Below are 14,140 nucleotides of genomic sequence, written 5' to 3' on the forward strand. Positions count from 1 at the left end.
TAAATCAGAGATAATGGTGATGAATGCAAGGCTTCCAGTGTTTGATTAACAAGACACCATCAGAAACAGGGGAAATGCGCTCTGTTCTTCTTGTTCATCTGATTAGGCCGAGACCTTTGCAACTCTATAGTAACTGTGACTGGGTAGAAAGCTAAATTCTTCAGAGAATTAACATGTTAACCGAGGAGATCAATGCAGCCTTTCTAAATGGCACATGAGTCAGCCTTAAAATATAATCAGAAGCCAGCTATCTGCCTCTAACTTGATATCCTCATTAAAGCATGCAAACACAAGTAGAGAGAAGCTGTGTAATATAAGCCATTCGTGACAAATGTACAGCAAAGCAGCCAGAGTCCCTCTAATCATCATCCATACCCACTTTATCGGATTCAGTGATGTGAAGGGACTGAAGCCTGTCACAGAGAGGCAGGGAACATCCTGGACAGGTGCCCAGTCAAACACAGGGCCAACACAAAGACAACCCTGCACGCTCACACTTACCCCTTTGATCGTCTTAGAAGCCCAAACACGCCTGTTTTTGGACTGTGGCAGAACTTGGACACAGCATGCATTTCTTATCTGATAAAAAAATTCTTAACAAAGAAACACAATTAATTACTTTTCAAATAATTCAGTCAAAACTAAACTACACCAGAGAAACAAAAGCCAGAGTACCAGGCTCCACACAAAAAGGCCCGAGCTGCGATTCAAACCACGGACCTTCTTGCTGAGAGGGTTCCCTGTAAACGCCAGAGATGGTTGTGCGTCACTTTTGGCAAATTTACTTCAGAGTCCAAGGTACTCCCAAGGACTATTCCCACTTCACCACACACTGGCATTTTTGGTCTTCCAGAAGACTATACCCTATATTCCGCTAAAGAATTGGAAGTAATAGCTTTTACCTCGCTAAACGCCACCTCCTTCTGAATTGGAAATCCAGAACAGCTCCTTCTAGCACACAATGGATCAAAGTGACTATGTCATCTTTGAAAGTAGAGAAAATTAAATATTCAAGTAGAAGAAACTTGAGAAAATTTTACAGTAAATGGCAACCATTTATGGACTTTTTTGCGACAATATAACCCCCCCCCCCCCCCCTTCTTTCTTCTATTATTTATTTTATTTTATTTATTTCTATTATTTATGTAATTTATCTGTTATGTTTATGCGGACAGTTTAATCTTAAACAGACTATGTCATAAATCCTTTTTCATTGTATAGTCTATTTGGCTTTTTTTTTCTGCAATCGTTTGTTCTTAAAACATAAAAATATAATCTAAATCTAAGGGTGTATACAAACATGTTTAATGACCACACCGTTGTATACCGCTATATGTACATGCCTCTGTTACTCTTGTGTACACATCAATATAAAATATAAAAAAAAATAAAAATAAAAAGAGATGGCTGTGCGTGGAAAATCCCAGCAGATCAGCAGTTTGTGACATACTCAGACCAGCCCGTCTGGCCCCAACAACCACGCCACGCTCAAAGTCACCTAAACCCTGCGTTCCCCGTTCTGATGCTCGGTTTCACTTCAGCCAGTTGTCTTGACCACCTCTACATGCCTAAATGCACTGAGTTGCAGCCATGCGATTGGGTCATTAGCAATTTAACGAGCACTTGAACAGGTGTACCTGATAAAGTGGCCTCTGAGTGTATATATGGCCACATCAAACTGGGAGAAGACCACGGAACAGACCCAGAACCTGCTGGAGGGATTATACGTCCCTTCTGGCCTGGGTTACATACATACATACAAACAACACATACATGCATTCAATTCAATAATTCATTGCCAGAATGGTTATTTATCGAATACAATCTAATTAGTACTAAACAAAAAGTTTAAAATAATAGAAAAAGTTAGAAGCCAGATACTTTTTATCATATAACTTGTGATTTCCTGTAATGGCCGTGCTTTATAACTCATCTGCTGAACGCACTTATATTGGCTCATTTCCTGCAAATCCACCTCATGATTTTCTGAAAGTCCGCCTTTTGATCACGATGCCCTCGACATCTTTCAGTGTCCGGGTCAGATGAGAAAACATTCAAGCCGTTTCCAGCGTGAAAATTTCTCTCCATGATACAATTAAATCTGACCTTCAAACTGTTTCTTTCGTATAAATATGAAGAATTGATTGATAAACTCAAGCGAAATGAAAGTAAATGTCAAGAAGCTGTGGTTAGATGGTTATTGATATTTTATAGTTATAATACCTTTACTGTTTGTGATCATACTTTAAGTGCTTCTGGACAATTACTAAACACTTCAAGTTGATTGAGATATATTGGTGAAATATGGTAGGACATTATAACACATGGCATGAGGGCATGAGTTTATTCAAAGAACCATCTGGCTTTTCGGCAATACAAAACATTTGTTGTATAATCATAACTCTTATTGTATCATTGGTAAAATCTGGCTGTATTTTCTTAAAATGTCTCCCAAAGACATTCCAAAGGGGAGTCTGAAGGTTAACAAGTGCTGAGTGTCTGTTAAAGGCCTTATTGAGAGCAGTGATCACTCAATGTGCAGGAGGGAGATTTATCTTTAATGCTGTCACAGAGGATAAGAGCATCATTCAGATAGAATAAACAGATGTGGGTCATGTTTTCTGCTCCTTTGCCTCTTTTTTGCTTTTTTTTTGTCATTGTCTCTTCAGAGCACCTCAGCTGTCATTCAGCCTTCTTAAGCACAGCCTTTCAGTGTATAAGACGTAATGACATCTCTGCCGGGGCACATTTATAAAAAGAGCCAGTGCTGAAAGCTAGATAAACCATGACAGAAAGCCAAACATAGGCTTCTACCATTTAAATACCTCACAACTCACTTTTCCTCATAGTAAACAGGAAACTTAAGGGGGGTATAAAGGGCAGCTCATGGCATCCTTTGATATATATTGTTCCTTTTAAAGTAAAGAAAGCATATCATTTTTTATTTTCAAACTATTCTAAGCTAATAAATAGCTGTGACTAACTTTTCTGTCACTATTTCACCTGAAATTCTAGAAACTGGAACTTAACTTTGCAGATGATCATCTAATTTACCATGAGACCAACTACAGGCAACATGCCTGATAGATAACCCCCAAGTAAATAAAATGAGGTGCGCAGTGGTCTCTGCTCTGAGATCCTTATTAACAGATCTCAGATCAGCTCAAATGAACCAACTAGCAGGAGAAACTGAGCAGATTTCACTTTAACTGACACAAACTGGTTAGACATGAAACCAAAAACTAACCCTTCTGATATCAGAGTTTTCATTCATCTTAAAGCTGCAGGCTAAGTTAGCAGCAGAGGATTTAGCCAAGATAACCAAGCCGTGGTTTTGTGTGAGCACACTGAGTAATCTCAGTTACATGGGGATATCATACAGATATATCACTTTATATATCACAGTTTTTATCTATTTGGGTTTTTTCTTTTTTTGCTTACCTTATATACTGAACCGCTCTCTATGTATGACAGAACAAAAAATTAGGGCTGAGCAAGTTGACTCGTTATTATCGAGTTAACTCGCTAAATTATTTAACGCAGATAAATATTGTATTAACGCAGTTTTTTTTTTATTATTATTTTTGGGGGCTTTTGTGCCTTTAATGTACAAGAAAGTTCAGAGAGACAGGAAGCAGGGGGCAGAGAGAGGGGGAACGACACGCAGCACAGGGCCGTCCGATGCGGGACTCGCCAGCTGCAGCGAGGACTATAGCCTCTTGTACATGGGGCGCCTGCTCAACCCACTACGCCACGGACCACCCCTGTTTTATTATTTATTTTATTATTGTAAAAGTCTGTTGCTCACAGGCTTTTATTTTGTAAAAGTCTGTTGCTCACAGGCTTTTATTCTGTAAAAGTCTGTTGCTGTCTGCTGTGGAACAGGAAAAGAAAGTAATCGGCGGATCCACCAAACATGGAGAAGGGTACGGAACTTTTACTCGGCCATTTTCATTTTAAAGTTCTTCCAGACGGCGGAGTCGACAGAACCAAAGTCATCTGTAAACACTGCCAAGTTGAATTGTCTTCTCAGTGTAGTAGTTCCAGTCTAAAATATCACTTAAAGGCAAAACACACAACTGATAGCAGCAAGTCATTCAAGGAAACAGACAGTGGAGCGAGGCTTCTACATAAAAACTACAGAAAGATGCTGATGTTAAAAGTGTGTTTGCACAACAAATGTTATGGCACTTTCATTCATATGGCAGCACATTTAAAATAAAACTAAATGCTAAAAGCTATACACTACTTTTGAATTCATTTTTGGATTTTGCGTACAAATGCGATTAATCGTGATTAATCAGGGAAATCATGTGATTAATTAGATTAAACATTTTAATCGTTGCCCAGCCCTAAAACAAATCCATGAAAGACTGTATAATAACTAAAGTTCTGCACGTTTTTACACATTTTAAACAAGTACTGTCTAACATATATAACTTGTTTCTTAGCTCAAAATGTGTTGATCTTAAAAATAAATCACATCTGACTGTGGAGGACTAAAGACTTTATGTTGATTGGTGGGAAACATTGGAACTTCCTGTTGAGGTTTTTCCTTGGGTTCCAGTGAGGGACAGTGCTGCTGCTGGGGTAAATCTTTGTCTTATCGTTACCGGCGACAGCTGCTATTCGTCACAAACAATGATGACGGCATGAGGTGACACATATGAGTGAGTCGATCCCAGCAGTCTGCGACTCGGAGCTTCACAGCATCTCTGAGAGCTATGTGGGGGCAAGCAGCTGCAAACAGCAGGTGTCCAGCAATGACAACACAAACACACACACAGTCAAACAGAGTACGCTGTTTTCAAACCAAGCACCAGTCCAACAAAGGAGCAAATCTGTACAAACAGAAAGGATGTCAACTGTAGGCTCGAGGTTAAACTTTTTTTTACTCAAAAAACATTATTTTGTGAAATCTGAAGATGTCAACATTCCCTCATCAGTCACACATGGCAGCAACACGAGACACAAAGTAAGAAATAAATGTATTTGTGCTTATGAACACTAACTGTGGCTTTTTGTGATGCTCAGTGTGATTTTCTTACATATTTTTTATTAATAGTTAACTATGTTTTGTGTCTTTTACAGATGAACTCATCAACCAGTGAACCAGGAAATGGAAATTGAAATGGGTAAACATGAGAAGATAGTTTGGTTTAAGGCGTGCTGTGATAATTCCTAAACCTAACCCAGTCATTTATTGTTGGGGATGCTGGTGGTGGTGGTGGTGGGAGGTTGTTGAGGGCCCAAGCGCCGACAGCGGACCGCCGGCGGATTGAAACTTAACTGACGGTTGTATTCAAAATTAAAACGAAAAGCGCAGCCAGCCTGGACAGCTATGAATTAAACTAACAAGACAAACAGAAGACCAAACCAAGCAGATGAAAACCAGGAAACAGACGATCGAGAACGAACAGATATGACGATGTTGAGGATCTGACAAAGACGGAGCTGAACCATTGAGACGAGGCAGTGGATGGTCAGAGTGAGACCAGTTAGTTAGAAATAGATGTGTAGGAAAACCAAACGAAGGGAATTTGCCACAACTACCGATGCATATGTGAAATAAAGACAAAATAAAAAGAAACTAAACATAAACTAGGACTAAAATGTAAACACATGAAGAAAGCAGAGGCAAGACAAGACTACACCAGATACTTAAAAACAAAAGCAAGAACAAAGACTAAGGTAATTCATAAAAAAGGCCAAAAACAAAAAAGCACATCAAGATACAAACAGACAATAAATTCTAATCTAAAATCTAAAATCATAAAAACTCAATCAAGAAAACAGAATCAAATAAAACACACAGATCAAACCAAGACAAGGAATCTAGCCCAAAGTCACAAAACAAAAGGGAAAAACCCACAAACCCTAACATCTACACCAAAACACTGTGTAAATACAGTATTATGCCTAAACCTAAACAAAGAACAACTGAAAACAAATGTAATTTTTTAGATTAACGTGAGCGTGCAGTTATTTTCATGCCTGCATGCACACACAACAATATAAATCAATAAATGATGCTTTGAGATAGTTTCAAAAACCAAAAAGGGATTCTGTGGCTCATGATTTGGATAAAATATTTACACTGAGATAACCAGAGAATCACTGAATGCATCTGCTAAATGTTCATTTCCACTACTGCATAGGTTTTCCTGATTTTAAGACCAACAATGTTATCATTAGTTTGGGAATGATTGATTTAAAACAGAAAAACTAAAACTTTGTAGGGTAAAACACCACACTGTCAGATAATGTTATAATCCAACATTATCTGACAGAAGTGATACTTCTATGAAATATAATCCATTGATTTGTGTTTAACGGCATGGCTTCAGCTGTTTTTATGCATGTTGAAATGAAAATGACTGCATAGGGGAGTACAGTCTTACAGCGTGTTACAAAACTAAAGATTAACAGTTTTAACCTGAAAACAATCTGAATTAGAAGGCCAAAGGGTTTTGGCAGAGAAGCCGCAGGAACAACCATAAATCACCTGACAGCTGACAGAGCTACAGATGTAACAAGCGAGCATCACTCAGACCTGTTCCTTTCGGCAGGTTTTGGTGGCTTTCAGCTGTTTCATTGTGGCACTGGATCGTAAATCAAGTTTGAACATTTAATCTCATCATCAGAAGTCTCTGTTGGTTTGTCTTAACAGAAGATTTTCAGAGATGAACTTTGGAGACCGAATGAAAGGAGGATCATTTGTGGCTTCTTTGAGTTCAGATTATTTTTGCCTCATGCATCATTATATACAGCAAGCCCTGATAAAAATGAATTTTGAACAAATTTGTCTTGTGGTTTCACAGTTTTGGCTGACATTGCAGGCTGTTTTTACAGCACCATGTTAGGTTTGATTGTCTGCAAAATAGCCTGATCTTCATCACTTACATTTATGTTAAGTTTCCAAGTTTGATTTCTGAATATTGTTTGTTAAACAATCCAAAATAGCTGATCTATAGTTAATAAGGACTGAGGGCATCTGCCTGCAGGTTCTTTAGGCTGTTTTTATTGTAACATTGCATTGTAAAAGGTTAGCGTTGAGCTTATAATCCCGTTGAAGCAAATCTCTGGTGATTTGTCTTAAAAGAAGAATAATCTGTTGCAATTTACAGCAAGATAAACTGGGACATCAAATTTGAGGAATAACTGAACAGAGGACATTTTTCATCAGTTCTGTTTTTTATTCAGTAGAAAACCATAATCTCTACGTCCAAAATACATGTTTCGTACAACTCGACCGTCACCCTGACTCCATTTTTTCCATTCACATACCGCTGCTCTCACAAACACCAAAGACTGCACGTGCTTTGGGTGTAATAAATGGTGCCATCTTCCCGCATGAACAAACGCCAAATAGGAATATTTTGACTAGGACAGATTCTGTTAGTGTGTGTAATATCAGGTTATCAAAATGGCCACCAGCACAAGGTAGTAAAGGTAGTAAACCTTTGATTTAGCACTTTATGACAAAACAAGGACTTTCATTTATTTATTTTTTTTAATTGGGGGCAGAAAGAGAATTCCTTTGAGGGAATCCCTCAATTTAAGGTCTTATTCTGTCGTATTTTTGTTTTCATTGCTTTAACTCCAACTCGAGAGATTCTCTTAGCTTCAACCTGTCACGCCCATGGGATTTTCTTATGTTTTATCATGTTTTAGGTTATGTTTTGGTTTTTGAGTTCATGTTTTGCCATTGCTTTTCCCCTCACTTTACATACTAGCTCATTAGTTGTCTCTCACGTCACCTGTTTGTCATTGTCCCCAGCTGCACTCAGTCACCAATCACTCCCAGTTCCCTATTTAGTTTCCAGGCTCCCCTGTCATTTTGTGAAATCCTTTCCTTGATTTTCACTTGATTTTATACCAAGTAATGTTCCTTGTCTTGATTTTCCTTAGTCATATTTTTTGTCCCACAATTTAAGTTTTTGTCATCCGGCTCAGACGCGCCTTTTGTTTAACTTTGTTTTCTGTGAATAAAACCCAGTTTCTTGTCTTGAACCTCTGAGTCCGCATCCGTGTACTACCAACCTACCAACTCCAAAAGTTTGGATGCTGTTCAAATTTGGATAAAAACAGAATCCAAAGAATTAAACAAATCTCATAAACCAATATCTCATTCACGGTAGAACATACAACACAAATCAAATGCTACAAGTGAGACATTTTACAATTCCAGGACAAATGGTTGCTCATCTTGAGTTGACGGCAGAAGGCAAAACAGTTTGGAACTGTGCAACAAGAGCTTGGAAAAAATAAGCAGTTCAGCTGGAGAAACTGCAACTAGTTAAGTTAATTAGCATCAGCTACAGCAACATGATTGGAAATAAAAAAGAGCACCTAAGAGGGGCAGAGTCTCTCAGAAGTAAAGATAGATTCAGCAGTGCTGGAGACTTGGCAATATAAAGATGTGCAGTTGGTTACTAAGGTTGTGGCTTTGCCTTTCTGGTGGATGGAAGACTGTGCTTCAGGGATAAAAAACAACTTTTAGATCCCCATCAGGGAATCTCTGCTTATAATGGCTTCAAAGGAAACATGTATGTGCTTTTTAATGCAAAAACACAAGAAATAATAAGAAAACCGGCCATGAAACTGCTCATCAGTGAATGTCAAATTGTCAAAATGCAAAAAAATGTCCCATATTACTAAATAGTAGACGGCATTATTCAGTTAATCAAAACATAAAACCTGTACACTTTATGTGAAATACGTTGTGTTGGAGTGCAAAAACAATAGTGTCTTCATCAATATGGAGCTGACTGCACAAAGCAAATGCATGAAAACCTGCTGACTAACAGGAGCTACGTTATCACGAGCCTTGTTCAGGCTCTGAGATGTCGCTATGCAATATTCATGAGGCACAAACGTAAAGGAATATGTGCATCCTAAGCTGTACGAGACACCCCTCTGCTGCTCACAAGTGCTGCTTGTTATGGGAAATTAGGGTTTCTCTTTATGTTGTTGTGTAACACCTGGTTTTCCCAGAACTGTTATACAACAGAACTGCATGAACAGCTCGAGCAAATGATGTTTGGTCTTCCAGCGTGCTCTATGTACTTCAGATGGAATCTGAACTGTCAGGACGAATGTGTGTACGTGGTCACACACTGTATAAAAGGACCGATCTTGGCACCAGTGGATTGTCCAGACTCTGTGGTTGAAGGAGGCTGCACCCTATTCGGCCCGAATAGTGAGACTGTGACTCTGTTTGGTGATCAGTGCTGACTACTGCTGGTTGTTCATTCTAGTTTGATTTGTCATCCTGTAATAAATTCCTTAAATCTTAGAAGATTTATTGTTGTTTTTGCCTCCTCACCACAGAGCAAACGGTTTTTGCCTCCTCACCGCTCACTCCATGAAGTTCACTGTCGGTGATCTGATGGAAAAGACAAAAACACCGTCCGTCATCCATCATGCAATGAGCAAGGTGCTTCCAACACACACGAACACTCGCTTTAGGTGTATTCTGTTTGTATAATGTGTCCTCAACAGTAAAACAATTCTGCACTGGTGTGCACCCACGAATCAGCTCAACCATAACTCACTCGAAATATCTACACGATGAAGCATAAACGCTCGTATGTTTCTCTATGTGTGATGTGCTGCCCTTCAAAAAGGGCTGAAATCATGTCATTTTTAAAATTAGCAAAAATAATTCCCCTTTCAGAAACAACAATATGATGAAAAAAAATTCTAATTCTAATAAATTTCTTAGATGTATCTCAAAGGATTGGTTTTGACTTCTGTCGACTTTTGGCGGATGTCCCTGCAGTCTCACGCCATCAACACATTTTTTTGATAACTAAAAGCTTTATCCAGAAAAGGGTAGTTGATCTTGTGTGTCTCTCTTGCATAGGTGAGTCATCTTTGAGTTCAATTCATTTGAAGTATATCGTGCCCTTAGATGTTGAGACCTTATGGTGAGCCTTGGTCTTTGAATGATCCTTCAAAAAGAATGATGGATCACCTCTGCTAGTGCGTAGAAAAACTCGGCATTGGGCTGCAGGGGACCTTCCAACAAGACAATGATCAGAAATATGCATTCAAAGGGGTCAACAGCAGAAAAAGTGGCACAGCATGGTCTATGCGACTTTTGTCCAGAACTTGTGGAGAGAATTAATGACCAGAATTAAGCAGTAAGTCTTTGAACCTCAAATTTCTGGAGATCATTGCAGAAGAAGAGAGGTCCGAAATCCCGAGGAGTACATACAGAGAGCTAGTTCGCCATCATAATAGCTTAATTCCTTTTTAAGATAACTCAAAAGGGCATGGATCCGCCTCCAGAAACATGCTAATCAGCTGTCTGGATGTGGGCAGAAAGTACCTATAATCACCTTCGGAGAATAAGCGACCTCTAGTTGTCTTGATAGCAACTGCACGTGGAGTGTAAAAAAGGACAACATGGCCACATTGTATTAAGATGTTCTAACCATTATCATTTACTAACCCTAACCAAAAAAGTTTTATTTATAACGCAAAGCAAGTAACATTATTGTCTAAACTAACACAAAAATATTTGAGTAAAATGTTGAACTGAAGTTTTCATATGTTGGTCTTGATTTTACGTCACACTTAAGGCACGAAAGCTTTACGTTTAAGGGTGTCGTCTACCTTTCCCTCCTTCTCCCTTATGGGGACATTGTAGCACCCTGAGGTGGTGATAAAAAGAATGGCATTATGGTCGTATTCAAGGATTTAAACAAATTATTTATATTGTCTTGATGGGAGGACTGAAGTGAAATGACCAAAACAACATTTCACATTTTCTCTTGGGCCTTTTGGCCCTGCCAGGCCCTCTAAACACCTACCAAAACCCACACCAGAGCCCTCTTCTGGCCACACCTGACCCATAAAACACACACCAGTGTCATAACCAGGGCTCTCAAGTCTCACGCAATGAGCGTGAGACACACGCATTTCAACAAGTTCACACGCTCACACGCCACACATGCCATTTCTCACGCTGAGAAATGATCAACTTCGTCGCACAGAAATTCTAATGGCCGATACTATAAACGAGTCAATGGCAGGTTACTGTGCGCTCGTACAGCTCAGAACTATAGCTCTGGTACAGCTGTCTTGATTTAGCAACCCATCGGCAAATCACAAAATAGAATTTCTCAGCCAATCAGAAAACAGAATTTCTTGTTGCCGGGTGTGAAATAGCTTTCAGCTGCAAGCACGCGTCCCATGAATGCACAGCGGACATAGCCTATTATGCTCTGAATGCGTGCAGAAGTTGTAGATGAGCTGGAGGTGGAAGAGAACCGTCAGGATCATCAGCAGGTCATATCTTCATTTATTTGAATCTTTTATTAGTTACTATAGTTTTCCTACTCTTTGTAAAAGACCAATACCTGCCGATTAAAGTGTTCATTGGAGTAGTAGACCTAAATATTCAGCACACACCCTTTGACATGAGCAACTTAATGAAAAATGAAAAATATGTAGGAGTGTAATTAGGCTTCCGTGGTTCATTTTTTTCAAAGGTGACTGGTATGAACAGTTTCCCAATAAGGCTATCTACATTTGCCAAACTGGTATTAGCTCTGCCGCACTGAAATGCTGATGCAGAGAGGGTTTTTTCCATGGTGGGGCTCAATAAAACCAAGACCAGGAACACTTTGTTTCTGAATGGAACTCTGTCATCCATCATGACTGTGAAAATGGCTGACATTGAGCCACAGTGCTTTAAATGGGAGCCCCCAATATCAGTCATCAAGCATCAAAATCTGCCACAAACACTTACAACAACACTCATAAACAAACACACACAGAGAGGGACTGCTCAAGGGGCCCATTTGGGGTTATGTTTGTTTTTCTTAATTTCATTTGTCTGTTTTTTTTTTTTTGTTAAGACTTTGCATACCTAAAACAGTTTATTTTCAAATATAGCAGAATTTAGTGTAAAAGTGAAGATTTGTGATTTTGGTATAAATAAAACAATTTCTTTGTTCTTTAAGTAGCTAGTTTATGGCGATGGGATACTGCAAGGGACCCCCCCCAAAAAAAAAAAAAAAAAAACCCGAAAGAAACCCCCCCACGCACATGGCCCGGCCCCTGCCCCGCCCGAATCTCACTCCAAGCAAACTTGAAAACTTGAGAGCCCCGGTCATAACCGAGTGCTAAAAGTGCCTCTGATTAGGCCAAAATATGTTAGCAGCAATCTTGGACTTACATCTAACACGATGTCTTACGTTGTTTCTCACTTGTTTATGTGACTTCCAGGCAGATGGGACCTTTTGGTAAAGAAACTAAATGATTTTAAATGAAAGTATTCCATGAGTATGAGTCTTTTTTTGGCCTCATAGTCGACAGCAAATACAAGTGTAACAGTACATTCAACAGACTGCTGAGATGGACAACTAAAATCACTGAATCCAGCACTGCGTGACTGAACTGTAATTCCTGCAGGTGATTGTCCTCTTCTTCTTCTTCTCCCCCCTCTTCCTCTTCCCGCGCGCCGCTCCGCTACTCTGCTGCGTCTTTGCGCTCCGCTCCGTCTCAGCCTTTTCAGGGAGGAGCGCACCTTGTTCTGCTCAGTCGAGCGGCAGCTCTCCTCCGCGCGTCTTGCAGACATCCTCACGCATCGTTCACCGGAGAGACACCCGCCACACACACACCGGCAAACTCCAGGCAAACTGCGCGATTGATGGATTGTTGCCAGTTCCTGAAATTTAACAGGGAAATATATTTTTTTAATTCTACAACACTCACTCGACCCTCGGACACGTTTTTTATTTTCATTTTTGGGTGTGAACTTTTTGGAGCGGGCAAACCTTGAAGCATGTTACTGCACAGTTTGTTGCTCTCTGGAAGCTCGTGGCTGAGAAGAACGCACACTCTTCTTCACTTGGGTATTTTCCTGCAGCTGGCGGTTTGGGACACGGTGAGTCCAGAGCCGGCACGATCACGTTAACGTTATGGAGCTGAAAGCTGAAGTGTCAATAGGCTTTTATTTGATTAAATTAGCTAATTTACGTGTAGATACAAACCAAACACAATATATTTTACTCTTGTGGTCACAGTTTGACAGTTAGAATGATTACCATGTCCCAAAAAGGCGTCATTCCTCTGTTATGATGAATTAAATTGTACTTTTGCACATTACATTTAATAAACATAGAAAATATTCATGTATTGACATACCGTTCTGTGTATAAGTCTTGAGCCACGTCTCATACATAAGACCAATAAAATCAGAAATAAATGCAACAATTTACTGAAAAGTGTACAAACGTAAATGTAAACACAGTATATCAGGCAAAAACCAGAGTTAGTTCAGTTCTGAGCAGCTTTAAAGTGAATATCTGCTCTGAGCTCCTTTCTCCTCCAGCACAGCCTGAACCCTCTCAGACAGCTTTCTGTCCTTTCTTTAAGGAGTCTTCAGGAATAGTTCTCCAGGCTTCTTGAAGGACATCCCAAAGCTCTTCTCTGGATGTGGGCTGCCTTTTGTTGCGTTCTCTGCCAACATGATCCCACACTGCTTCAGTAATGTTGAGCTCCGGGCTCTGGGGAGGATTCATCCCTCCATCAGACCTGCTGCCACTGATTTTCAGCCCACTTCTTGTGTCCTTTGGCACAGCTCAGCCTTTTCTCCCTGTTTCCCTTCCTTAAGAACGGCTTCTTGACAGCCACCCTTCCATGGAGCCCATTTCTGATGAGGCTTGGGCCAACAGTAGATGGATCAGCTGAAGGTCCAGATGCATCTCTCAGGTCTTTGTTCCCAGCAGTCTGTCACAGAGACACATCGTTTGTTCCCATTTCTTTAGCTGCATGTGTGAAAAACAGCAAAGATAACACAGTGTGACAGACAGAAAACAGGATTTCTGCAGCAACAAGGTGATTCCCAAAGAGCTGTTAGCTGAAAACTTGGCATATCTCAGCATGGTGTGCAGTGTGTCCTTAAAACATTTGAGGAAACTGGACAAGTGGAGGACAGAAGAAGAAGTGTCAGGCCTAAAGAACTATCTACAGCAGATGAACAGGATCTGAAAGTGATGTCCTTAAGAAAGAGGAAAAAATCCAGCAAAAAGCCTAAAGATCCAATTTAAAACTGGTTCTTAGCTAAGTTGCCTGTTCTGTGTGGACACAACACTGGTTCATCCCTTGAGTTAGGAGCCTTTTT

General features: G+C 39.9%; 1 protein-coding gene across 1 annotated transcript in view; it reads left to right on the top strand.

Annotated features, from left to right (window-relative positions):
* Positions 1-12,287: 12,287 nt before the first annotated feature.
* The window catches only part of ghrhrb (growth hormone releasing hormone receptor b), a 45,941-nt gene continuing 44,088 nt past the window's right edge, over positions 12,288-14,140 (top strand). Inside the window, exon 1 of the mRNA XM_075485990.1 lies at positions 12,288-12,901. Coding sequence (XP_075342105.1) covers positions 12,800-12,901 — 102 coding nt within the window. The 5' untranslated portion in view covers positions 12,288-12,799. The remainder of the gene's footprint in view (positions 12,902-14,140) is intronic.

This window comes from Odontesthes bonariensis, chromosome 15 (assembly GCF_027942865.1).
Source record: "Odontesthes bonariensis isolate fOdoBon6 chromosome 15, fOdoBon6.hap1, whole genome shotgun sequence".
NCBI lineage: Eukaryota > Metazoa > Chordata > Actinopteri > Atheriniformes > Atherinopsidae > Odontesthes > Odontesthes bonariensis.